This window comes from Anolis carolinensis, chromosome 4, assembly GCF_035594765.1.
Source record: "Anolis carolinensis isolate JA03-04 chromosome 4, rAnoCar3.1.pri, whole genome shotgun sequence".
NCBI classification, from domain to species: domain Eukaryota; kingdom Metazoa; phylum Chordata; class Lepidosauria; order Squamata; family Dactyloidae; genus Anolis; species Anolis carolinensis.
The window spans coordinates 151,506,365-151,532,385 of NC_085844.1; the positions used below are offsets into that span (position 1 = coordinate 151,506,365).

A 26,021-nucleotide genomic window follows, 5' to 3' on the forward strand; every position below is an offset into this window, starting at 1 on the left:
AGAGAGTAGTCCCCTTGTGGTGTCGGCTAGTCCATGGGTAACTGTCCATTTGGGTGGGGGGGTGGGGGGTCCGTTTGCCTCCTGAAGCGACATGTTGTGTTGCTAGATTTGTATATTTCTGGTTGTTCTTGTGGAATTTCTTCGAGGTATGTCCGTCTTTTCCTTATGTATTCTTCAAATATTGACCAGTCAGTTTCTTTTCTTGGTTGTCCATGGTGTTTCTTCCGCAGGAAGGTTAGTCTGTCCATGGTCTTTATTTCCCATACTTTTAATAGCCATTGATTGATTGAAGGGATCTGGTTTGTTCTCCATAGTTTGGCGAAGGCAATCCTGGCTCCTATAACCAGATAGTTTAGAATTTTTTCCTCATCTGTGTTCAATTTCAAATTTTTAAGGCCCAATAGGTATGGTTCTGGTCTCATATGTAGTTTCTTTCCCATTATTTTTACACATTCTTCATGGATTTTTTTCCAGTACCTCTTTGTTTCGGGACAGGACCACCACATGTGGTAGAAACTGCCCTCATTCACCTGGCACTTCCAACATTTTATTTGATTATTTTTGTTGTAATGGCTTTTTTTTTTGGAGTGATGTACCATCTGTAAATCATTTTGTATTAATTTTCTTTTAAGTCGGTTGCATATGTGTGTTTTATATTTTTCTTCCAGATTGATTCCCATTCCTCATATCTTATAGGCCTTCCTATGTCTTTGGACCATTGCACCATGCTTCCCTTAATTTGTTCTTCCTCGGTATTCCACTCCAAGAGTTTCTTATATATCTTTGTAATTAATTTGTTTTCAGACTCTAGAATTTTGTCCCATTCTGAGTCTTTCTTCATGAAGCCATCTTGTTTATCCTTAATATATTCTTCCTTTATTTGCTTGTAGTGCATCCATGATAAGTGACCGAATGATTTCAATACTTCTTCTTGTGATTTTAGTACGTATTCATTTTCTTGACTTGTGAGGACATCTCTGTATGTGGGCCAGTTTATGTTGCTTTGGATACTCTTCTGAGTTATTGCTAGTGGCGATAGCCACATTGGAGTTTTGGTGAACATTCTTATTTTATATTTCTCCCATATGTTGTTTAGTGAAGTTCTTATTATATGGTTTCTGAATATTTTCTTATTGTTTTTGTCTGCTTTGTGCCATATATATAAATGCCAGTCGGCTTTTAGGTCGAAACCTTCTAGATTTAAGATTTTCTTGTTCTTTAGAAATAGCCAATCTTTGATCCAAGTTAAGGCACAAGATTCGTAGACCTCACAATTTCTGAAGGCCCCGAAGGTGGGCTCCCGTGGTGCAAAGGTGGGTCTGCGCCGGCCGGAAAGCCCAGCACGGGCACCGGGAGGCCCAGTGTGGCTACAGGAAGGCCCAAAAGAGAAGAAGGTGGAGAGTGGTGCCCTCCTCCCAGGACGATGGTGCCCCTGGGACGATGGCGCCACAGGCAAGTGCCTAGTTCGCCTTATGGTTGGACCGCCTCTGGGTACAGCAAAGAAACAAAGTAGCATGAGGGGAAAAAATCAAACTTGTATTTAAGTGAGGATTAAAATGTTATCAAAAACCTAACAGGATTTAATTCAAAGCAATTATTAAGGTACTGAAACACTAGGAAAAATATAGGTTAAACATGGCCACTCCATTAAGAAGTCACAACAGACATAATACACTACAGTGCAGTAAGTGAAGATGCTAACTGGTGCCTGTGCAATGAATCATTTGGTTAGGAGGAAACAATATTTGCTACATCAAGTACAGTACTTCGTAAGTGTTCAGAATGATTGCTTAGGCTGATCTGAGAACATCCTGTCCTAAATATTTGTCTCAAAATTAGATAAATCACGTTGAGTCAGCTCAACAATTATGAAATTTTCTTGGCTACAAAGGTACTACTTCCCCTTAGGAAGTTTTTTTCTCTCAGTCCTAACTTTCAATCTTGTTTGGCTCTTTATTAGAGCACCTAAACTAGCTAAAGGACACCAGCCTACCGATTTTCAAAAACAAGGGTTATGGCGGGAATGGGGGCAATAAATTTGCACAAACCTAAAGGTGTTATGTTTGGCCATTAATAATAATACCACCATCTAGATCTGTCTCATCTATTTCAAGTGACCACAGGGCTACTATCATCTTTCTAAATGGACAAAACAGGACTGAACTTTTCATACCTTAGATCAGTACTTATCAACCTTCCTAATGCTGCAACGCCTTAATACAGTTCCTCATGTTGTGGTGACCCCCAACTATAAAATTATTTTCTTTGTTACTTCATGATTGTAATTTTGATACTGTTATGAATTGCAATGTAAAAATCTGATATGCAGGATGTATTTTCATTCACTGGACCAAATTTGGCACAAATACCTGATATGCCCAAATTTGAATATTGATGGGGTTGGGGGAGATTGATTTTTGTCATTTGGGAGTTGTAGTTCACCTACATTCTGAACTCCGCCGATGATGGAATTGAACCAAACTTGGCACACAGAACTCAGATGACCAACAGAAAATACTGGAAGGCTTTGGTGGGCACTGACCTTGAGTTTTGGAATTGTAGCTCACCTACATCCAGAGTGCACTGTGGACTCCAAACAATGATGGATCTGGACCAAACTTGGCACGGATACTCAATATGCCCAAATGTGAACACTGATGGAGTTTGGGGGGAATAGACCTTGACATTTTGGAGTTGTATTTGCTGGGATTTATAGTTCACCTACAATCAAAGAACCCCTTGAACTCTACCAACTACAGAATTGGGCACACTGGGCTTTTGGTGGGAGGATTTGCCATCTGTTTCCAAAAAGGAAGAGAAGGACAGGTGAAGAGATCTTCAGCCTTCTCTGCCAAAGGGGTTCCTAAGCCCGTCAGAAATATGTGTTTTCTGATGGTCTTTAGCGACTCCTCTGAAACCCCTCATGACCCCTCCAGGGGTCCCGACCACCAGGTTGAGAAATGCTGCCTTAGATACTTATTTCAGACACCAGTTAAGGCCTTTAAAAAATCCCCCTTTCCGATTCACAAAAAAAGGACACCAAAAAACCCCATAAATTTTCTATCAAGGCAGCCTCTGTTACTCACAAGTGTAAGAGAAAGTGTGCATTGTTCCAAGTTCATAGTAAGGCTAAACTTTTGGCTTAATATGTAGTTAAAATAGGTTTTTTCACATTGGATGTTCATTTTTAATACCATCCAATTTTCTTTTCTTCACAAAGAGAAACAGTGGATGATTCTTATCACAATAATTACATTATTCTTGTCACAGTATTTTACCTGTTAAAGAGTTGATATACAAATTCTGGGAGCAGGTCAGAACTTTCACATCTGCTTTTGTGGGTTTTAATCATGTCAGCATGTTGTCACAATGGCAACACCTGCATACTTCACAAGTATTTCCACCTAATTCCACTCATGTTGGCCTGTAAAAGTAGCATCACAAAACCACTCACAAAATGATAGACTGATTACTTGTACTTCATTTTAACAGTCAAGCAACAAAGAAAGGCAATTAGGCAGGCAACAGTGGAAGAGATGCATGCATTCTACCTTTTGTGAAATACATGTTTGGTGCATATTCCACTGAGTTAAGTTGTACAGCTATAAACACTGAAGCAGGCTAATCCAGTGTATGTTTATACAGAAACCAGTCACATCAAGTTTCGTGAGGTTTACTACTCAAAGTGGCTGGTGCTTGAACTTGCATAGAATGCATTGCTTGATGTCGTTATAATACAGCTGAAGTCTATGTAAATGTAGAGTTGTCCTGCAGTGATGGATATACTTCAAAAGGAAAGGTTTTCCCCTGACATTAAGTCTAGCCGTGTCCGACTCTGGGGGTTGGTGGTAATCTCCGTTTGAGCTGAAGAGCCTGCGTTGTCTGTAGACACCTCCAAGGTCATGTGGCTGGAATGACTGCATGGAGAGCTGTTACCTTTCCGCTGGAGCAGTACCTATTGATCTACTCACATTTGCATGTTTACACTTCATGGCTTATCTTAAGGTCTTTCTAAAATTGGTGTTTGTTTTTCCTCCTAAGACTGGTGACAATTTATATTTGCTGTAAATTTGTGTATGTTAACATATTTTATGAGCTCTTTCCCCACATCTCCTCTCTGTGCACCAGATCCAGCACTTCATCCCCAATCTCTTCAGTTTCATTTTCAATGTATCCCAAACAAGGAACTCACTTAATTTGGCATATTAATCAGAGCACATCTTGATTTAAAACCCTGGTTAGTTTAAAAAGCCACAATAGTTACGGCCAAAACATAAGTTTATATTTAAAGAATCCATGCTTCTATTTTCAGTAGAGTGTTGAAATAAGAATCCAATATTGTGTGGACAGTATAACTAAAGTCCTTTCTCCCCTTTTGTACTAGAGTAAGAGTTGTTCAATCAAATTGTAAAAGGATACTGAAGCTTTGCTGTCTGATTCATCACGTTACTTGAGTTTATTTGAAGAAGCTCCATAATTATACCAGAAATTCTGAATTTGTTACATTTGATGGGCCATAAAATAGAAATTCTTGCCCATATTTGGACATTAGACTTTGAACTGCAGGATCATAAAAAGATTGCACCCAGAAGAATCTGAGCATATTCGACTTTTTCCAAAATATGTAATTGCTTTTTTCTCTCTCTGTCACTCCAGCCAAGGATTTATTTTCCTCAAAATCAACAAAGAGGTGAAATTGGCCATGAAACTGATCTTAGAAAGTGAATGATGGAAATATGTAAATATATACATAGTTAGAGATATGGTTTTCTTCAATAAACTGGTGGATATGCATTTTTAGGCCTTCAGAACAGTGAGGAAATGAAAGATTTCTAAGTCAGATATTTTCATCAGCAGGGTTGATAGAACACAAATGGCAAACAGATCCTCAAAGTTTCTGGTGACATAATTACAAGAGCTGAAAAGAATTACTATTTTGGAAAACAGTTTTCAGGATTCTGGAAGCACTAAAGAGTGGCAAGCATTCACAGAGAATACAAGGCTTGAGTAAAAGGATAACTGAAAGAATTGCTACCAGAAAGACTCCAGAGTCTTCCAGATACCTTAGGAATGACAGCCAAAATAAATCAGGTGATGACAGTGTGATCTGCAATGTTATGTTGCAAAGCCAAGAGAAGAGTCTTTTGACAAATGATGCTTTCTTGTCAACATTTTAAGGACACAATAATGTTGCCAGAAAAGGAGGTGGCAACTCCAAAAGGCAATCTAGAGTACATTTAAGTATTCTGTAGAGCTGCAAATCCCAGATAGTTTTTCAGTAAAAGGATATATCACAGAAGGGAGTTATGTATGCTTGAGAGGTCTTGGTTTACTGGTTGTTGATGTATTTTTATGATGTTTTTATTCTGCTGTTTTTAATGATCTAAATTAGATTGTTTATGTGTTATTATGTTTTTAATTGTGTTTTAGATTATAATTTTTGTTGGGTTTGGTCCCCATATAAGCTGCCCCGAGTCCCTTCGGGAAGATGTGGGCGAAACATCAGGAGAGATTGTTTCTGGAACATGGCCATACACCCCAGAAAACACACAACAACCCTGTGATTTCAGCCATGAAGGCCTTCGGCAACCCATCATCATCATCATCATCATCATGTTATTAAACTATAACTCCCGGGAAGCTAGGGAAGCTGTCTAGTGACTGCTGAAGAACCACACCAATCCTACTACTGTTTGATTTTATGAAGTTTCACGTAAAGCTCTTTGTCAACCAAAAGAATATTTCTATAATGTTGGTCCATCATAAAACACACACCCTGCAGACTAAAACAATACATACATTGATTGTTTCTTACCTTATCTTTCCCAAGGTTTCTGTAGAGGCTCTTTTAAAAGAATAAAGCTTCATTCTTTACCTGATTTTTGAAACAGAGTTGTCTTTTTTGCTTTGAAGTCCAGGTCGCTCTTATGAGTTCAAAGCCACCCTTTGCAAGGCAGATAAGGGCTCACCACAGCTGATGGCTTTCATGAATTCTCAGGTGCTTCTACTCAGTTTTTTATGAGTTTGTAAGAAATCTACTTTGGAACAAAGACCTGGTGGTTTTACAAATTTTCTTGGCTGGAAAATAAGAGTTTATGGTCTCAGTCGCATAGGTAAGGCTTTTCTGGGGGAGTAGAATCTCACCCCATAATACTCTATTTAAGGACAAAGCCAACAACTCTTTTACTTACAGTCAGGTGATTGTGGAGCCTTCTGCTATTTTTAAGATTTAGTGTTGATGTGAGGCAGAAAGTTTCCTCAAAAGGAAGACTCGATTATCATATTGTTTCTACAAAGTCAGCAGATTTATGTTTGCACTTAAATTTCAAAATCACCAGTACTAATCCAAAGATGGAGAGAGCATGACCCTCCACAGGTTTGGGATTACAGCTCCCATAATTTCTCATAATTGGCTATGTTGACTAGGGCTGTTAGGAGTCAAACAACACAGCTTATTTCCTACCCCTGGGGTTACTCCTTTCTTTTATTATTGCATCATATATATATTAATTATAAATTTGTGGCTGTGATAACTTTTGAAATTAACAAGGCTGCTTGTCTCCATGAGTCTGTTTTCAGACCCCCTCCACCTTGACTTGTTTTGAATTCTATCTTTAAAAAGACACGAATGGACCATTCTCAAAATCAAGAGCCAAATTTTGTAATAGAGCATTGGTATTTATTGGGTAAATGAGTATCAATATGATAACTCGGTATGCATTACTCATATTTTCAATGATCACTCTTCATTTCTCCAAAATGCTCTGTACTTTTTATCTGAGAGTAAGTGCAAGTGAACTCAATGAACCCATGAGACCTCTTCATACTGCATAAGCAGGCATAGAATTGTGTTGTAAGTAACCAACCTGTCCTGCATGCCCTTGTATTCTTTTTGCAGTGACCAACTGCAAAAGAGGACTCCCAACATCTTCACTGGGCCCTTCCAGACAGGTCCTATATCCTAGGATCTGATCCCAGGTTTTCTGTTTTAAACTGGAGTATATGAGTTTGCACTGCCAGATAATTTGGGATAAACAGAAAACCTGGGATCAGATCCTGGGATATAGAGCCTGTCTGGAAGGGCCCTCTGTTTGTGTAAAAGGAACATCCCAACAAGGGTCTGCTGAAATTCTCTTTTCTTGTTGTTGTTTTCCTTCAAGTCATTTCTGACTTATGGCCACCTAACAATGAACCTATCATGCGGTTTTCTAAGATCCCTTCCCCACAGCCCTATATCCCAGAATATCAAGGCAGAAAATCCCACAATATCTGCTTTGAACTGGGTTATCTGAGTCCACACTCAAATAATGTGGGATTTTCTGCCTTGATTTTCTGGGATATAGGGCTGTGTGGAAGGGCCCTGAGAATAAGACCATATGGTTTGCCCAAAGCCAGTGTCTTTCATGGTCAAGCAGGGATTTGAATTCTATTATCTGGAGTTGTAGAGCAATGCACCATACACAATTAATAAAAGTACAGGTATCCCTTCTTTTGCATTTAGTCACACATAGCAGAATGGCAAGAAGTAAATCAGCCAGGCTTATACACCTTAGAGGAGGTTTGCCATTGCTTTCCTCTGGCTGAGAGATTATGACTTGCCAAAGGTCACCTGGTCAGTTTTCATGGTTAAGGGAGGATTCAAACCCTTGTCTCCTGGAGTCCTTGTTCAACACTCAACATTACCACACTGGCTCTCATTGGGTAGTTTGAAGTATGCTTTGGAATTTCTTGAAGTGGCACCAATACACCACACTGGCTTTGTTTTTTGGATAAGTCTACCAGCCCTTTATTTTCTGAGACTTTAAAGCTAGGAATCATTTTAAAACCTGGAAAACTGAAATATTTAACTCTATTCTTTGGCATATTCATCAACTTTTCATGTGGAAGCTTTTATTAGAAACAGATTTCTCCTGTCAAATAGCCCAGTGTACAACATTTTTGCTATTTATTTGGACTGTCTCAAAAGATTAACCGTGCATTTAATCTGCAGGGTAATGCCTTACCCTGCAGCCTAATGTCATAAATTCTTACTATCTGAAAAGTCAGTTGTAGTAGCAGTAATTAGTATATAGTGTACCCAGAAAAAATGAGGGACAAATATATTCTTCAGCATTTACTAGCTGAAATATTATGAGACTTGATAGCAGTCAGTGATAATCTTACAATTGATTTTTTAAAATGAGTTTATACTCTGATTGTACAAATTCGGAAAACTAGATAATACAACAACTTCTGGATGTTGGTTCACTACCTTTCATAATGTGTTTTCCTGATAGAATCATAGAATAGTAGAGTTGGAAGAGACCACATGGGCCATCCAGTCCAACCTGATCATCTAATATGTAAAACAAATTCCTAAATTATTTCCTAACGAAGCTTATTGGAAATGAATACTGATAAAGAATGCAAGATACATACAAAGTAATTTCTTTAATTAAAAAATCTCACCTTTAGAAATGCATTAAAATAAGTAGTGCAATAATAAAATGTTAGTGGGCTCTGGTGTTTTTCAGCCCATTAGCTCCTCTGCATACAGTATTCACCTGCAAGATCAGTTAGGATTTGTAACTAATAGAGTAGCAAATATTTATTTTGACTGTTTAGTCTTAAGCAATGTAACAATTTAATGTGGGCTGCTTTGGAGTGAAACAACACAAACTGCATATTATTACAATATTTTAACTATAAACATTAGTGAGAATATTGTATGACCTGTTACTTTATGTAACTTTTTATATATGCCTAGCTACATAGCAGAGTTGCTAAGAAACACATTTACTAGATTCAATGAATCTGCATAATGGCACACTGGCATTTTGTCAGCTCTATTATATAATAATAGCAAAATTGTGCATTCTTCATTCATTTACAAAGGCCTGTGTCCTAACAAGATTCTGGCCAGTATTTTGTTATTGAGATAGAGCAATATGAAAATATCACCTCTTAAGTGTCTGCCAGTGGTACAAATCTTAAAAAACAAAACAAAACAAAAACGCCCTAACACAATGGCAGAGAAAACATTACAACACAAATGCAGCTTTAATCCTATAGCTTCTTTGTGGCTTTCAAATGAGAAAATTGAGAACACCCAATGTTAAGAAAGGTAGGACTGCTTGACCCTTTACTTGCTATTTAGGAAAGGGAGTTTCAACATCAGTAGCTTCTCCTGTGAGATACACCTATTCAAATATCCTGTTCTGTTCAGTGCTTAAAGGGGCGAGAGTCCTAATCTCTTTTACTTCTGTCTATCATAGATGAAGCTGTACCACTAAGACACAACTTCTCCAATGTATGTATCCTTCCTACATATACTATATAACATGATTTTTGTTCCTGCATTGTAAATGCCATTTCCTGATAGTTTCTATCATAGAAACATGGAAAAACTTTTTTAAACTTCAAAAACTTTGTTTTTTCTTGACACCCTGCAGCATATTTTGCAATAGTTTTTCAATAAATATCTCAGAGTCTCAACCAATTCAACATAGTTTGAGGCAGGCACAAAAACAAAGTTTCTGGAGTATAGTAATTACTTTCAAAGTAAGTACCACACAATTAAACAGGAAATAATAGTTTAAAACCAGGAACAGAAAATTTTGCACTTTTGCACTTCACAGTTAAAAGTACAGTAATATGATGCTGCTTGAACTGCTGTGATTCCAGCCCATAGAATTCTAGGATTTTAGCTTGGTCAGAGGTACTAGAGAAGTTATCTGGCATAGTAGTCTAATTACTACTACCACCACCACCCAGTTGCAAATCTCAAAAGTCTATAGAATGCAGCAAAGTGGAATCATAGTGTTATAGAAGGCCATCTGCCTTCATGGGAGTTAGAGGTATAGGATAGCAAATATAGGGGCATTTTCCCCTTAAGAGAAGACTTCTAGCTCCTCCAGCATGATTCAAGAGTCAACCTGTAGTGGAAATTGACCATAGAACCATGCAAGATAGCCTAGACAAGTCTAGAGAAATGTTCCCACTAGGCATTACAGCATCTTCCAGTGCGATTCTATAGTCAGCAGTGGTTGTTTGACAATGGAATTGCACTGGTGGACCTAGCCATGTGTAAAGCAAGGGTTCCCAAATATTTTGGACTTCTTGACTGTTGGCCAAGCTTCCTGAAGTCCACAAATACCTGGAGGACCAAGGTTTGGAAACTAGTGGTCTACAGAGAACATCTTTTTTTTCAATGCATGAATACTCAAATCTGTGAATGCTTAATCCACAGATGCGGAAGGATGACTATACCTATGGTGTGAAAACACATAATGTCTATGTTTTCCTTATCCCTAGCACATATACACCATGGGCAAGCTGTGCCAGAACATATTCCTTCCTTAGCATAATAATGTATATATATATAGAATAGTAGGCACTAGGCATATGATGAGGAAGGATTTACCCAACAGTGCTGTAACCTCCAATATCTGCACAATGGGAATAAATTAAACAAACAAATTTCCCCATCCTTGTCCCCATCATATTTTAAAATATTTCTTCTGCTGAATTTCTGCTTCAGAACACCTAGGAGGCAACCCTAATTTAATTGAATCATAAGTTATTTTACATATTTTTCTCTCTGCGTTTCTCAGAAAGGTTTAGCATTTTTAGCCACTGTGTTATTATTGAGTATTATTTTCTGTTTTCACTTTCCATCTCCATTTTGGTATCTCACTCTTGCTCCTTTCCTACTCTAGGGTTTGTTTTACCAATTGTGCCTGTATTGCAACTTCCACTTTTCTACCAGTAGATGTCAGCTCATACCTAGATTTAATCTATTTGAATCTAGGCATGAGCTGACAACTGTTTTGAATGAGGGAATAAGGCTCTTTGTTAGGTAACAAAACTATTAGGGACTGGTAGGGTAAGAGATATTAGTTCAGTTAACTATGACATTGCTTTTCAAAAGAACAGAATAATTGATTTTGGTGGCTAGAAACTCAAAAAACGTCTTTTGGGCTTTAAACAAAAAAGGTAAACCATTTTGAAGGGTAAAAAGGCTGAGAAGGAATACTGCTTGTATTAAATCCATAATAAATAAAAATACACTTTATGTATACCCTGCCACCATTTCTCATAAGGACTTGGGCAGCTTGCAAAATAACACACAGTAGTACCATTCAACACATAAAATGCAATGCAACAACGTATAAAATCAATAACACAATTGACAAAACAAACCATATAAAATTAACAAAGCATCCACTATTAAATAGTCAGTAAAATATGGCATACGTAAATATTGTAAACATTTAATCTCCTACTACCAACTGTACACAAGCTAACAAAATGTTCAATAAAATAAAGGAAAAATCAATCATGTGTCATATGTCAGCATAAGTTGCATTCATGCTGATTATTCATTGCAGAGCCCACTTTAGGAATCCGGCTTAACTTAGAAATGCTAAATGGTTTGGAATCAAATGTCTGCAAGAGCATCTCTTTCTAATAACATGGCTCTGCTTTATGATGATGAATAGAAGCTCTCTTCCGAGTAAATTCGATTATAGCATTATGATGCCACTCTCCAAGTAGAATTGATGATAGCATTATGATGCCACTTTAACTGCCACAGTTCTATAATATGCAATTCTAGGAATTGTGGTTTGATTAGAAACATCAGAAATATTATATGGAAGAGAATTCTAAATATCCCCAACCAATGCAGAGTGTGGGACTCCACAGGAGTAAACCATGGCAGTTAAAGTGGAACCATAGTGCTGTAATGGTGTGGTGGGAAAGGGCCCCATGTCTATCTTCTTTCTTATCCCTGGCTCCTTATATGATTGAAAGGAAGAGAGTGTTATCTGGAACACTTTCCTAATAGGATATTCACTTCTTTTTGGCACTGGATCAAAAGCTACTAAGCTGAAGAGCTGGCATTGTCCGTAGACATCTCCAAGGTCATGTGGTTGGCATGACTGCATGGAGCGCTGTTACCTTTCTGCCAGAACAGTACCTATTGATCTACTCACATTTGCATGTTTTCAAACTGCTAGGTTGGCAGAAGCTGAGGCTAACAGTGAGAGCTCACCCCACTCCCCGGATTCGAACCGTCGACCTTTCGGTCAGTAAATTCAGCAGCTCAACTGTTTAACTTCCTGCACCATTGAGGGCTCCCTTATATAGGTATATTGGGGGGAAATAATCCATTTTGATAATCTCAGAATGACTCTCAATGTAACTGGAATATGTTCTAGCAATTAAGACTTCATATTCATTTATCTTTACTGTTCATTTTTTGTTACTCTTCTTACTATTGTTCAGACACTTGGTTCCTATTCTTAATAGATATGTCAATTTAATGTTTTTCATATAATCTGAATAAAACTAAATAAGGAATTTTAGAAGGTGGCTTGAAAATATTTCCCATACACATTCCCCTGCATCTGTGGTGGCTGAGAATTATTCATTCCCAGTGGAATGGATTTGCTATTTAACACCACAGTTTTCCCAAGTGCACTTTTTCTTTCCCCCATAGATCTTCCATGCTGTGAAATTTAGGGGGGGGGGGGAAGAGATCTAACAATGCTTTTGGGGGGGGATAAGCAACTAACACAAGTTTGTGTAGTGCAGGGAGAGTGTAAAAACAGCCAGAAATACAAAGAAGGCAGAGGAGAAGGAGAAAAGGAAACAAAGCTAGATGTAGTCAAAAGTTCATTTCTGATTTTGAACCACTGTTTAAAAGATGACTTGACTTTCTGTGACACTTTCAGGAAGGACACTGCCCCTCAAAAAAGGATCACCCAGCAAATCCTGATGGCCATCTTCTGTCCACTCTAGATTTCAATGTGATGGGATAGTTTCTTCTTAGTGTGGAAGTACCGTTATTAGAATGCCTATTGTGTTTTCTTTCTCGAAAAAACAGTCATTGAGGGTTCAACCATACCTCAACTATCCCAATTCATAAAATCAATTAATCTTCTGTTGTTCTACATTCCCCACTTCGTCCTCAATCTATTTCAGTGGCTGTAGACCAGTGGTTCCCTACGTTTGGGCCTCCAGGTGTTTTGGACTTCAGCTTCCACAATTCCTAACAGCTGGTAAGATGGCTGGGATTTCTGGGAGATGAAATCCAAAACACCTGGAGACCCAAAGGTTGGGAACCACTTCTGTAGACTGAGACCCTTCTACTCTGCCCTATAACCCAGAATCTGATCCCAGATTTTCTTCTTATCCCAGATTATATGGCAGGGAAGACTCATATAGGGCCGCAGCTAGCATAGCGCAGGGTCACAGCTAACACAGAGGGTTAAACCACCACCTACAGAAGATCTTGCTGACCAGGAAGGTGTCTATGGACAACAGATTCCTTGGTGTGGAAGAATGGAACAACAGCACCTCCCCATGGCCGAGTCAAGCACATCCTCCAGATCCTAGAGATGAAAAAAAAAGAGGGAAGCCTTGACTGTTTATGTACTGTCTTTGTCAGTTGTATAACAGCATTGAATGTTTGCCATATGTGTACATGAGTCCCTTTGGGGAGATTATATAGATTTATTGTTGTTGTTGTTATTTGAAACACAACAAGATGAGTCCACAGCAGACACTCTGCTGGCTGTTGTATTGGATCACATGTCGGACACTTCCCAAGTGTCTAGGACTGTGTGATGTATCGGTGAATAATGCGTGCAGATCCCAGTAAAGTGGCCTTTTGCAGCTGGCAGATGGTGATTTTGTCAGTGCCGATTGTGTTTAAGTGCAGGCCAAGGTCTTTAGGCACTCCACCTAGTATGCCAATCACCACTGGGACCACCTTGACTGGCTTGTGCCAGAGTCTTTGTAATGTATTATTATTATTATTATTATTATTATTATTATTATTATTATTATTATTATTCAATTCAAAACAGATAATCTGGGATCAGATCCAAGGATATGGGGCAGTGTAGATCCAGCTTGAGACCAAAATACAAAAGTAATCTGAACTCAATTAACTCAGGAGGGTAGAGAGGAGGGGTGGAACCTTGTCCTTCTCAATAGGCTCAGGCAAAAGCAAATTGCTGCTATCCCTCTCGGCTTATGTGTTCTGTTTCATTCATAACCTTTGCCATCATGACTATCTAATGCTGCTTGGTCTCACATGGCCAATCACCACTGGGACCACCTTGACTGGCTTGTGCCAGAGTCTTTGTAATGTATTATTATTATTATTATTATTATTATTATTATTATTATTATTATTATTATTCAATTCAAAACAGATAATCTGGGATCAGATCCAAGGATATGGGGCAGTGTAGATCCAGCTTGAGACCAAAATACAAAAGTAATCTGAACTCAATTAACTCAGGAGGGTAGAGAGGAGGGGTGGAACCTTGTCCTTCTCAATAGGCTCAGGCAAAAGCAAATTGCTGCTATCCCTCTCGGCTTATGTGTTCTGTTTCATTCATAACCTTTGCCATCATGACTATCTAATGCTGCTTGGTCTCACATGGCCTGGTTTTCTTCAATGAAATGTTGGAAGATATGTTTCACATAGAATTGGAAGTGATCATAGGGCTATCCATCTCAACCCCTGCCATGCAGGAATGCACGGTGAAAGCTCCCCTGACAGATGGCCATCCAAGCTTCTGTTTAAAAACCTCCAGAGAAGGAGACTCCACCACACTTTGATTTCGCAATGATTACTTTGTGTACATTTTCTCTTTGTCAAAACTGCTATTTGCAGCAGTGGAGAAAATATCTGGAAATAAAATATATGGCCTGTCCTTTGACCATTATCTAGTGATCTGCAGTTCAGAGGGGATGTTTGAGGTTTGACCTGGAGGGAGATTATTAGACAACCCCCTTCCTATTATGGACGCAATCCAAATCAGATGCCCATGGGACTGTTTTCATGAGAAAGACATAAAGAATATAAATCTTGAAACTCCCTTCTCAAGTCTCTTTTGACCTATAGAATGTCTGTACACATGACTGATTTAGAAATAATCAGTGGAGACAAGAAGGAATGGCCCCATCCCTGTGTTATTGCATAGGTCAGCTTTTTTCTGCACACAATTGTGTTTTGTTAAATAACAAAATAAACAGTACACTACAAGATATTTTTTTCAGATATAGCAAGCAGTAGATTATCTTAATTTATTAAACAAATAAAATCCATGGAGATTGAGAAATGAAGTCCAGTTATGTGACACCCCCCCTTTCAAGCATCAAATGTTTCCATTCTAGTAATTGCACAGATCTTATTTATTAGAAATGTATATGGGAATCTAATCCCCCTGAGGTTGAGAGAATTTCAAGCCCAGTCCAATGCTTTAAGCTATGTCTCAGAGGAAGGCCAATGGCAACTCGCTTTTGAGTATTCCAAGAGAACTCTAAGAAATTCATGGGGTATTATTATTATTATTATTATTATTATTATTATTGACACAAAGACATAGCATGACACAGCAAACGAGATATATATGCTGGATTTCGTATCACATAATCACAACTTGAACACTTCCCAAGTGTTTAGGACTGTGTGATGTTTTTGGATGATGCGTGCAGATCCCAGTAAGGTGGCTTTTTGCAGTTGACAGACCATAATTTTGCCAATGTTTATTGTTTCCAAATACCGGCTGAGATCTTTTGGCATGGCACCCAGTGTGCTTATTACCACTGGGACCACCTGTACTGGTTTATGCCAGAGCCTTTGCAGTTCGATCTTGAGGTCCTGATAATGGCTGGGTTTTCCCTGTTGTTTTTCATCAATTCGACTGTCACCTAGTATGGCGACATCAATAATCCATTTTTTTTTCTTTTCCACAACCATGAGGTTTGGTGTGTTGTGTTCCAAAACTTTGTCAATCTGGATTCGAAAGTCTCACAGTATTTCTGCGTGTTCATTTTCTATTACCTTTGCAGGTTTGTGATCCCACCAGTTCTTTACTACTGGGAGGTGGTACTTGTGACATAAATTTCAATGAATTATTTGAGCCACATAGTTGTGCCTCTATTTGGAGTTGTTCTGTGCGATTTTCTTTCAGCAGCTGAGGATATGATCAATAGTTTTGTCAGCTTCCTTGCACAGTCTGCATTTTGGGTCACTGGCTGTTAAGCCCCGTCGATGAGTGCCACCTTGTGGTGGTGGTAGTAGAGGCTTAACTGCTCCAAGGATGCTGAGAGCTGTGCTAGCGGTAGTGTAACTACCGACAGGTCCAACCAAGCCAGAGAGGTCTCAGTTGAAGAGTGGAACTAAGAGCACCTAACCCATTAGCATTATGGAGAAACAAACCAAAACGAAGTCTATACTGGCTCGGTCATCGCCCAGGATGAAATGGACCGCAGTGGATGCTGCAGATTCTGGACATCCATCGACAAGTGGGCTACAGAAACAAAATACAGATGAATAGTCACAGAAGCGGCAGAAATATACAATGCCAGAAAACCACACAATTATTATTATTATTATTATTATTATTATTATTATTATTATTACTACTACTACTACTACTACTACTACCCTGCTTTATCATAGAATCATAGAGTTGGAAGAGACCTCATGGGCCATCCAGTCCAACCCTCTGCAAGAAGCAGGAAATCGCATTCAAAGCACCCCCGACAGATGGCCATCCAGCCTCTGCTTAAAAGCTTCCAAAGAAGGAGCCTCCACCACAGTCCGGGGGAGAGAGTTCCACTGCCGAACAGCCCTCACAGTTAGGAAATTCTTCCTGATGTTCAGGTGGAATCTCCTTTCCTGTAGTTTGAAGCCATTGTTCCACGTACTAGTCTCCAGGGCAGCAGAAAACAAGCGTGTTCTCTCCTCCCTATGACTTCCCCTCACATATTTATACATGGCCCTCATCATGTCTCCTCTCAGCCTTCTCTTCTGCAGGCTAAACATGCCCAGCTCTTTAAGCCGCTCCTCATAGGGCTTGTTCTCCAGACCCTTGATTATTTTAGTCGCCCTCCTCTGGACACATTATCTCTCCTGAAGAAGACTCAAAGCAGCTTAACATAAAAGCATACAATGTAAAATACACAAATATGCAAAGAACAGAAGGAAAAATTTGTGACCAAGGACTTGTCATCATAGTGGTTGTAGCGACAGCACCCCCTGTGGCCGGAATTGAGCACAACCTCCAGGACGTCAAAGTTGGAAAAATGCCGACATAATACCTCTATCTGTTGTCTGTCCTGTATGTTTAATTGGCCTTGAATGTTTGTTGTGTATATGTTCTGTGATCTGCCCTGAATCTCCTTTGGAGTGAGAAGGGCAGTATATAAATGCTGTAAATAAATATGCAAACATTAACACAGGATTAAATATAAACAATATTTTAAAATTCACAGTTATAACCCATTAAAACATATTCAAAGTTGAAAACCACAACACCCCCTGACAACTTGAATGCAAAAACACATACACACCAGGTTGGAATCAATAAGGGTGTTCAAAAGAAAGAGATGGTAGGATCTCTGTTCTTAGGTTCATTTGTGCAAAAAGGGGGAATTTTCTGAGGCAAAATATAGCTTCACTGTGAAGGTATAATTTATCTCTCTCTGTGTGTTTCCCCTTCCTTGTGTATGTACTCAGTGCCCTCAGCAACTGCTCAGAATGTTTTTGGGGGAACATTGTTTAGCTGTGACTAGATCATCTGTGTCATGGCTGGCTTGATCATTTGGTCTATTGCTGAAGCTAAGCAGGTTGAGACCTGAGTTTCTCAGGTGTAACAATACAAAATAGGTAAAGGCTTGGAGGGAAATTTGTAAGTATGTTAGTATAAGATCACCTTTAAAAAAACTAAGGATTATGTGTATGAGTACAGACAATGTGCACATATATTGGGCATATGTATCTGAGATGATGCAGATATAACAGGGTGTTTGAAAAAGAACTCCCTAGTTTTAATGTGTTTTAACTTAAAACTATGGAGTTCTTTTTCAAACACCCTGTATTGTACATGTGTATTTTGGAAAATATAATTTCCTCCAATGAATCATCAAATTATGGAGCTGGAAGAGACCACAAGGGCTATCTAGCCCAACCCCCTGTTATGCAAAACACACAATCAAAGCACCCCTGACAGACGGCCATCCAGCCTCTGCTTCAAATCTTCAGAGAAGAAGGCTCCAGCATACTCTGAGGCAGCATATTTCACTGTAGAAGTAACTTCTTCCTAATGTTTAAGTGGAATCTCTTTTCTTGAAACATTTCACTTCTAGATAACAGATGTAAAAGTTGCTATTGTACCACAAAAATTACTTATTTATATCAAAATATAAATTCCAAATCACACTTATTGGGATCCCTCCTTTTACACCCTATTATATTGGTACAAATACAGAGCTTGGATCCCTAGCTAGCTTCTCACTTAGGGTGTGCTCTCTCTAGTCCACCTGCATCTGGTCTTTCTATTAGTCCCATATGTTATTTTAGCACCAGGGATGCATGCTGTCATTACTGAAGGCTGCTCTTTTTAAGGGACATTATTTCTTGCATTACTCCCTTGATTCATTACTGTGTGATAGGCTGCCACTGGTGAAAACATGCTTTAACAAAGTTTGGAGAAGCCCTAGGGTACCATTGTCACATTCTAACACATCCACATGTTAATTTTTTTCCAAATCCTGGGTCTAACACAATTTCCAGCCATTGAATTTAGCTGAAAATATAGAAAGTGGGAGGAGGAAAAGAGGATCCAGGGAATGTTGGAATGACAGAAAATTAATAACCAGTCTATTGAAGGTTTTGCAAGATTGCCAGAAATCACCTCAGCCCTGAAAGCTGTGTATCCTCTGACAACTCATCACTTTGGAAAGTACCCTGTTGGCTTCAGTGGAAGCAGACAGCTCCTCCTTACACAAAGGGCTTGTACAAGGAGGAGCATTTCTGGGCTGGACTGTCACATATGTATCTGGTGGGGATTCTGCCTAGATGACAGATCAGACTGATTGACTTTAAAGGGACTAAGCCATTGTAAACAGTCTCCAAATCCTCTCTGATCCATTAAAATAGTTTCATAGATCCCTAGCAGCCTCCATAAGGTTATCCAAGAGTTCCGCCTGTTGTGTTTTACAATAAATCAGTACTGCTGCTGCGTTACTAAAGAATATTCCATCTTATATGCTGTGTGGTTCATATGGAATCAAATGCTTAGCGGCTATCAAAGGAGAAATGTATTAAAAACATGGAAGAAATATTGAACATAGTATAACTCGAATTGGCCCGGTTCAGGGATTAATAACCAAATGTGTGTGTGTGTGAGAGAGAGTGTGAATGTGTTTGTGTGTGTGTGTGTGTGTGAGAGAGAGAGAGAGAGAGAGAGAGAGAGAGAGAGAAATACGGAAGGGAGAGAAAAAAAATATGTGACTATTCTCACATCTGGGATGCTTCTTGAAACTCTAGGTAAAGGTAAAGGTTTCCCCTGACGTTAAGTCCAGTCGTGTCCGACTCTGGGGGTTGGTGCTCATCTCCATTTCTAAGCCGAAGAGCCGGCGTTGTCCATAGACACATCCAAGGTCATGTGGCCGGCATGACTGCATGGAATGCCATTACCTTCCCGCCGGAGTGGTACTCACATTTGCATGTTTTCGAACTGCTAGGTTGGCAGAAGCTGGAGCTAACAGCGAGCGCTCACTCCACTCCCCGGATTTGAACCTGGGACCTTTCGGTCTGCAAGTTCAGCAGCTCAGCGCTTTAACACACTGAGCCACTGGAGGCTCCTCTACATTTTTCAAAAGAAGAGGCGACATGGTCATTTTTGGAATTGATTTGTTTGTTTGTGTATGTTTTGCATTTTCCTTAGCATGGGGACTCAAGGTGACTTAAGGTTTTCCTTTGACTTTATTACAGGCTCATTGATTGCTGGTTCGATATTGTTTTTATTCTATCACAAGTGCTATGTTGTTATAATTGTTGATTCATTCTGCTTTATGAGACTGTGTATGTATTTTAATGTGATTATATTCTATGATGTTGACTGGGCTCATCCCCTTCTACGTCACTCTGAGTCTCGTTGCGAAGATGCAGGTGGGGTATAAAAATAACTTATTTATTTATTTATTATTAAGTCTAGCTGTGTCTGACTCTGGGGGTTGGTGCTCATCTCCATTTCTAAGCCGAAGAGCCGGTGTTGTCCGTAGACACCTCCAAGGTTGTGTGGCCAGCATGATTGCTGTTACCTTCCCTCTGGAGTGGTACCTATTGAACTACTCACATTTTCATGTTTTCGAACGGCTAGGTTGGCAGAAGCTGGGGCTAACAGCGGGAGCTCACCCCACTCCTCAGATTTGAACCCAGGAGGGTTCAGCAGCTCAGCAGTTTAACCCGCTACGCCACCGGGGGCTTCACAAAGTGACTTATTCAAGACTAAATCAAGAAAGTCATGTTAATAACAATAAAAAGGTTAAATAAATAAGTCATCATATTGCAAGACTAAGCAATTTTTAAAAATAGAAAATCATTTCCATTGAAAACACAGTAAAAGACTCCTGTATCCAGTTAATTATTACATTTTGTTTGACTAAAAAGGAGAGCGGGGGGGGGGGGGACCAATTGGGCCTTCCGTAAAAAGGAATTACACTAGCTGGAAGCAGCCTCCAAAAAAGTTCTCTTCCATGTCCTCACCAGATGGACCTCATTAAAGAAAGCCCTCATGCAATGTATCTTGAGACTTGGGTGACTCAGAGCAAAAGATTGACCCTCAGACCCAGCACAGTTGTCCATCTCTTTTTAAAAGGGGAAACTAGAAGAAAGCTCCATGGTTGCCACCACTGGTGCAGTGTATTTGACAGCATTGCAGATGTGAGGTTTTTCTTATCATGTCAGAAGTGAACGTATTGTACATTGCTTCCGGTGTGAGAGAATCGGCCATCTACAGAGATATTGCCCAGGGGACACCCGGATGTGTTACCATCCTGCTGGGATGCTTCTCTCATGTTCCAGCATGGGAAGCTAGAGCTGATGGGAGCTCACTTTGTCTCTCAGATTCGAACTGTCAATCTTTAGGACAGCAGTTCAGCTGGCACAAGGGTTTAACCCATTGCGCCACTGCAGGTGAGATGAAATTCCCCAATGAATTCAGAGTGTGCTAATTTTGGCCCTGACCCTCAGAAGTCGTCCATGCAGTGCTAAGATGTAATGTAATGCTACTTAGGGTTACCAGGTGAGTATCAAATGAGATCCTGAGATTTTAGTCAAAACCTGTGATCAGGAGGTGGCCCCTGTCTGCTGCCAATGCCACAGGCAACAGGTTCTGGTGATACTATTAAAATATATTATTATTCATCATCTATAATTCTTCAGAGTATATCATTGCTTTTTTTTTTAGAACACACACCTTTCAAACCACTTTTCTCACCCTAAGATTCCTCCTCCCTACCCTGAGGAATAGAGGCCCCATCTACACTGCTGTATAATGCAGTTTAACTGCATTATTTGAGTCTACACTGCCATATAATACGGTTCAATGCAGTTAAACTGAATTCTGAATCTGCATTATAGAGCAGTGTCGATGGAGGCAGAGATTCAAGGCCAGTTCTTGAGACCTGGGAACTCTTCTGTTACACGAAGGAGCATTGATGCCCACACGCTTTTTGTTGTCATTTGCTGTTTTTTTGATTAAGCCAGAAGATTGGAGGCATTTATTTATTTATTTACAGTATTTATATTCTGCCCTTCTCACCCCGAAGGGGACTCAGGGCGGATCACATCACACATATAAGGCAAACATTCAATGCCTTAACATAGAACAAAGACAGAGACAAATGCAGCTCCGAGCCGGCCTCGAACTCATGACCTCTTGGTCAGAGTGATTTGTTGCAGCTGACTGCTTTATCAGCCTGTGCCACAGCCCGGGCATCCAAAAAAGTATTATTATTATTATCCCTCTCCTGATTTTAACCTGACCAGTAAATCTGTTCTGACTGTCTTGTTTCAACACACTGTACTACAGTCAAGCCAAACTTCCCAATGTGGACAGAAATTCTGATTTGATTAAAGCAAGAAGGGTTTGCAGTTCAACAACAAAGGCCACATGATCCCCATCCAGGTTCAAAACTACAAGGGACAAGCTCAAATCTCTTTCTTGAGGCCATGCCAGATGAGAAACAGGGAGTGTGTAAGCTTAAGGGTTATTCATTCACATATATCTCTAAACCATAGCCTGAGTTGTGCCAGAGCATCATGTCATAGACACATAGGAGTTAGAAAATGGTAACATAAAATTTGAGGTCTGGAATTGTATTAAAACACTGAGGCCTTAAAAGAAAATTATATAGACCAAAGCTTTGGCATAAAGGTCTGTGCAAAGCCGATAGGAATGTTTAGAGTGCAAACATACTATAATGGGACCTTGGTTAAGCATTAACAAGGGAGATCGCCCATTGTTTGTGTGCACAGATTGGGGGAAGGGTCTTTTTGGCTCACATCTATATTATTACAATGTAGACTGGAGTTAAAATGTTCCATCTGACATTTCTGAGTGGTGGATTTTTTTTTTTTCATGGAAAGTATCCCATGGTGGAGAATAATTTTATTTAAGGGGAAATAATATCCAATTAGGCAACAGGTGAAAAGAAAAAAAAATACTACAAATAAGAGAGGTAGGATATCTGAACTTCTTAGATTTGGATCATTGAACAAGAATGGTTTGAATTAAACGGGGCCAGAGGTTGTTTGAGTGGGGGAAACCACATGAGATTAGTACCGCTAACTTTGATAACTGCTAACATTGATAACATCTCTTTCCATGTTCCAAACCTTTGATTGAACCTTTCGGAATAGAGTTGCCCTCCATTTGTTTAAAATATTGCCTTTCCCCTACAAAGTACTTTGTTGCTGTTGTTTTAAAACATGGCTGTTAATGGATGCAGAGATCTCAGCAAGAAAAGTCACTGTATCTGTACCTTTGCATTCATCGATATGCCAAGATGAATCCAAGATGAGGTAATGTTTTGCTTTCGAGCCATTGTACCAATGAACCTTCACCTTGACTCTAAGAGACTTTCTCGCTGTTCCTCTGACAGTTTATTTATTCTTTACTTCAGGGTCCCTTTTGAGATAAAACAGCCATTAAGGACAAATAGTTCTAGACAGCCTTTCTTTCTCCATGAGCAACAAAAGCCACAGCACTCTGTCGTTGTTGTGCTTTATTTGCTTCCTATATCTTTTTACAGGTGAATGCTTTCCAAGCCTAAAAACTTTGCATCATTTATCCACAGCCAGGATAATCTAAATATAGATGAAAGGGCATGCTGAGGGATTTATTGAATACCTTAATGAACAGGTAAAATTATCCTGAGTTGAGCTGAATCAGGTATAGCTAGTCCCCTTGAGCTATGCATATTTCATACACCATAGTTACATTTCATGTACCCATTGTCATGTTGCCAAATGATAGTTTGCTGCTGTATACTCGTATAAATAGTGAGAAAGGGAGGAGAACACGTTTACATGGATTTGGAATCCTTAAGGCATGTAAATGCATTTGTGTGCGTAATTGTATGCACACATTTAGCTGAACCTTTTAAAGATCCCCTACATTAATCTGGCATCTGTTTGATATCTTAACCAGCTGCAAGTTAAATAAAGTCATACTTCAAACAGACTCTTTAAAAGCAAGGGAAGTAAGTCAGTATTGATAAACTTCTACCCATTGATTTCATTTGGTTAACTCTAACCACGATCAATTCTGGATCCAGTCCAATGAACATTAGACTTGTGTACGGATCTGTTATCAGCCATCTCCTTTGGCCAATCCAGCTTCTTTGGTTTGGCTGGGTGAACAAAATGGCAAGGGCCCACCCGTCATGGAATCCCCTCTGTAATGGGATCACTTTGCAACAAATCTTGTCTCCTTTTGTCCTATTTGGCATCACAGTTTAATCTTTTTTATTAATCCCAGAAAACTATTCTGAAAACTACTACCACCTAGTTATCTCTTCTCTACTAGAAAATAGAAACAGCTCCAAGGAAGCATTCAAACCAAAGTAGAAAGGATATTGAAGCATGCCAAGAAAAAAGAGGGGATATTTAAGGAAGCCCAGGGAGGATAGCTCCAGGAGGTCATTGCTCTTCCTTACCTGGAAGTCGGACGCCTCCTTAAAATGCCTTGGAAAGAGTGTGTGATGTGGTGCAGGTGTGGTAGAGAAAGTGTGCATGCCTCCCTGCAGCACCTCTCCTCTAGAGGAGAAACAGCTTTAAGAACTTGCCTCCTTTAAATGCCTTGAAAAGAGTGTGTGCTGTGTAGCATGCAGGCCTGGGAGAGAAAGTGTGCGCCCTTACCTGCAGCCAGAGGCGGTTCAACCACCAGGCCAACTAGGCATTTGCCTGTGGTGCCATCTTGTTGGGGGCGCCATCGAGGCAACTCCTGTCTCTTGCGCCCTGCCTCCGCAAGGTATTGAACTGCTTTTTCTGTTGATTTGTTGTAAAACATGATGTTTTAGTGCTTAATTTGTAAAATCTTAATGTAATTTGATGTTTAATAGGCGTTTCCTTAATCCCTCCTTATTATCAAACATTTTTGCTTATCCAACGCTTTTATTTTTCAGTGATTGTTTTTTTTGGGGGGGGGGCACCAAAATTCTGTTCGCCTACACTTGAAAAATACCTAGGGCCGGCTCTGCCTGCAGCACCTCTCCTCTAGAATAAGTAAACAGTTTTAAGAACTTGCCTCATTAAAATACCTTGGGAAGAGTGCATGGCCTGCAGGCCTGGGTATACAAAGCGTGTTCGCCTCCCTGCAGAGCCTCTCCTCTAGAGTAGAAAAACAGCTTTAAGAACTTGCATCCTTTAAATGCCTAAAATGACAGAAACGGGAGCCTGGGAAGTCCCCCCATAATGGGCTGGATGTCTCTCTGTCTCTACACAAACAACACACTCATAACTCTGAGCTACAACACAGTGTGGGATGCATGCATTTTGACATCCCTGCTATAACGCAAATGCTATGGAATCCTGGGAATTGTAGTTTGGTGAGGCACAAGTACTCTCTGGCAGAGAAGGCTGAATACCTTGTAAGACGACAATGCCTATCATTCCATAGTATTGATCCATGGCAGTTAAAGTGGTGCCAAACTGCATTAAATCCACAGTGTAGATACACTCTATGTCTTCACATATCTGCAATGTTTGGAACATTTATCCGCAAATATATAATTGGTATGATTTTAAATCCCAGCACAAATGCGGATTGTTCTATGCAAAGTACCATCTAGCTTGTTGAGCACTTTCTCTTGGCATCTTTTTTTTAATTTTGTGCAGTTGACCCCATTTTATAACATGTCCCTGTTTTTTGCCTTTTACCATGGACTCATAACAGTTCATCATGTGTAGCTATGTTAATATAATTTTCTTTTGCTTCAAAAGGAAAAGTCATGGATTTTTGTTGCATTTCTAAAAAGAACGCATGCCTTTTCTTGGCAAGTACCCTGACATGAATGGGGATATACGCCTGTGGTTTGTAACCTTTGGGAGGTTCAGACCCCTTTGAGAATGTCCCCCAAATCCTCTTAAAATAGTTTCTAAGGTAACAGGAACAAAACAGAAGATAAAACACCTGTCTCTTTTTACAGGTCATCAAAGCCACAGACCACAACTTAAGAATTACACATTACAAATTTTGGGTAGTTCTGCGAAATGTGGACTGTCTACAGACGTCACACTCAACTCCTGGAATGATTCCATCAGCATTGCGTCTGAAAAATCTTGCAAATCTCTTGGGAAGACAGGCGGACAAATGTTAGTGTGCTGGAAGAAGCAAAGACCACCAGCACTGAAGCGATGCTCCTATTCCATCAACTCCGCTGGACTGGCCACGTTGTCCCAATGCCCAATCACCATCTCCCAAATCAGTTACTGTACTTCTAATTCAAGAATGGAAAACAGAATGTTGGTGGACAGGAAAAGAGATTTAAAGAGGGGCTTAAAGCCAACCTTAAAATCTGTGGCATAGGCACTGAGAACTGGGAAGCCCTGGCCCTTGAACGTTCTAACTGGAGGTCAGCTGTGACCAGTAGTGCTGTGGAATTTGAAGAGGCACGAATGGAAGGCAAAAGGGAGAAACGTGTCAAGAGGAAGGCGTGTCAAGCCA

General features: G+C 39.7%; 1 protein-coding gene across 8 annotated transcripts in view; it reads right to left on the reverse strand.

The window, feature by feature from the left end:
• The window catches only part of brdt (bromodomain testis associated), a 49,475-nt gene extending 42,511 nt beyond the window's left edge, over positions 1–6,964 (reverse strand). For 3 of the 8 annotated variants that reach the window (XM_008109254.2, XM_008109248.2, XM_062977996.1), the window contains exons 1-2: positions 5,816–6,078; positions 3,279–3,424 (exon numbers count right to left, since the gene is read on the reverse strand). In XM_008109254.2, the coding sequence (XP_008107461.1) occupies positions 3,279–3,352 (74 nt within the window). In that variant the 5' untranslated portion in view covers positions 3,353–3,424; positions 5,816–6,078. Of the gene's footprint in view, positions 1–3,278; positions 3,425–5,815; positions 6,079–6,866 lie in introns of those variants that run through there. The other 5 variants (XM_016993172.2, XM_062977997.1, XM_016993173.2 and 2 more) reach the window with 5 other exon arrangements.
• Between the last annotated feature and the right edge of the window lie 19,057 nt (positions 6,965–26,021).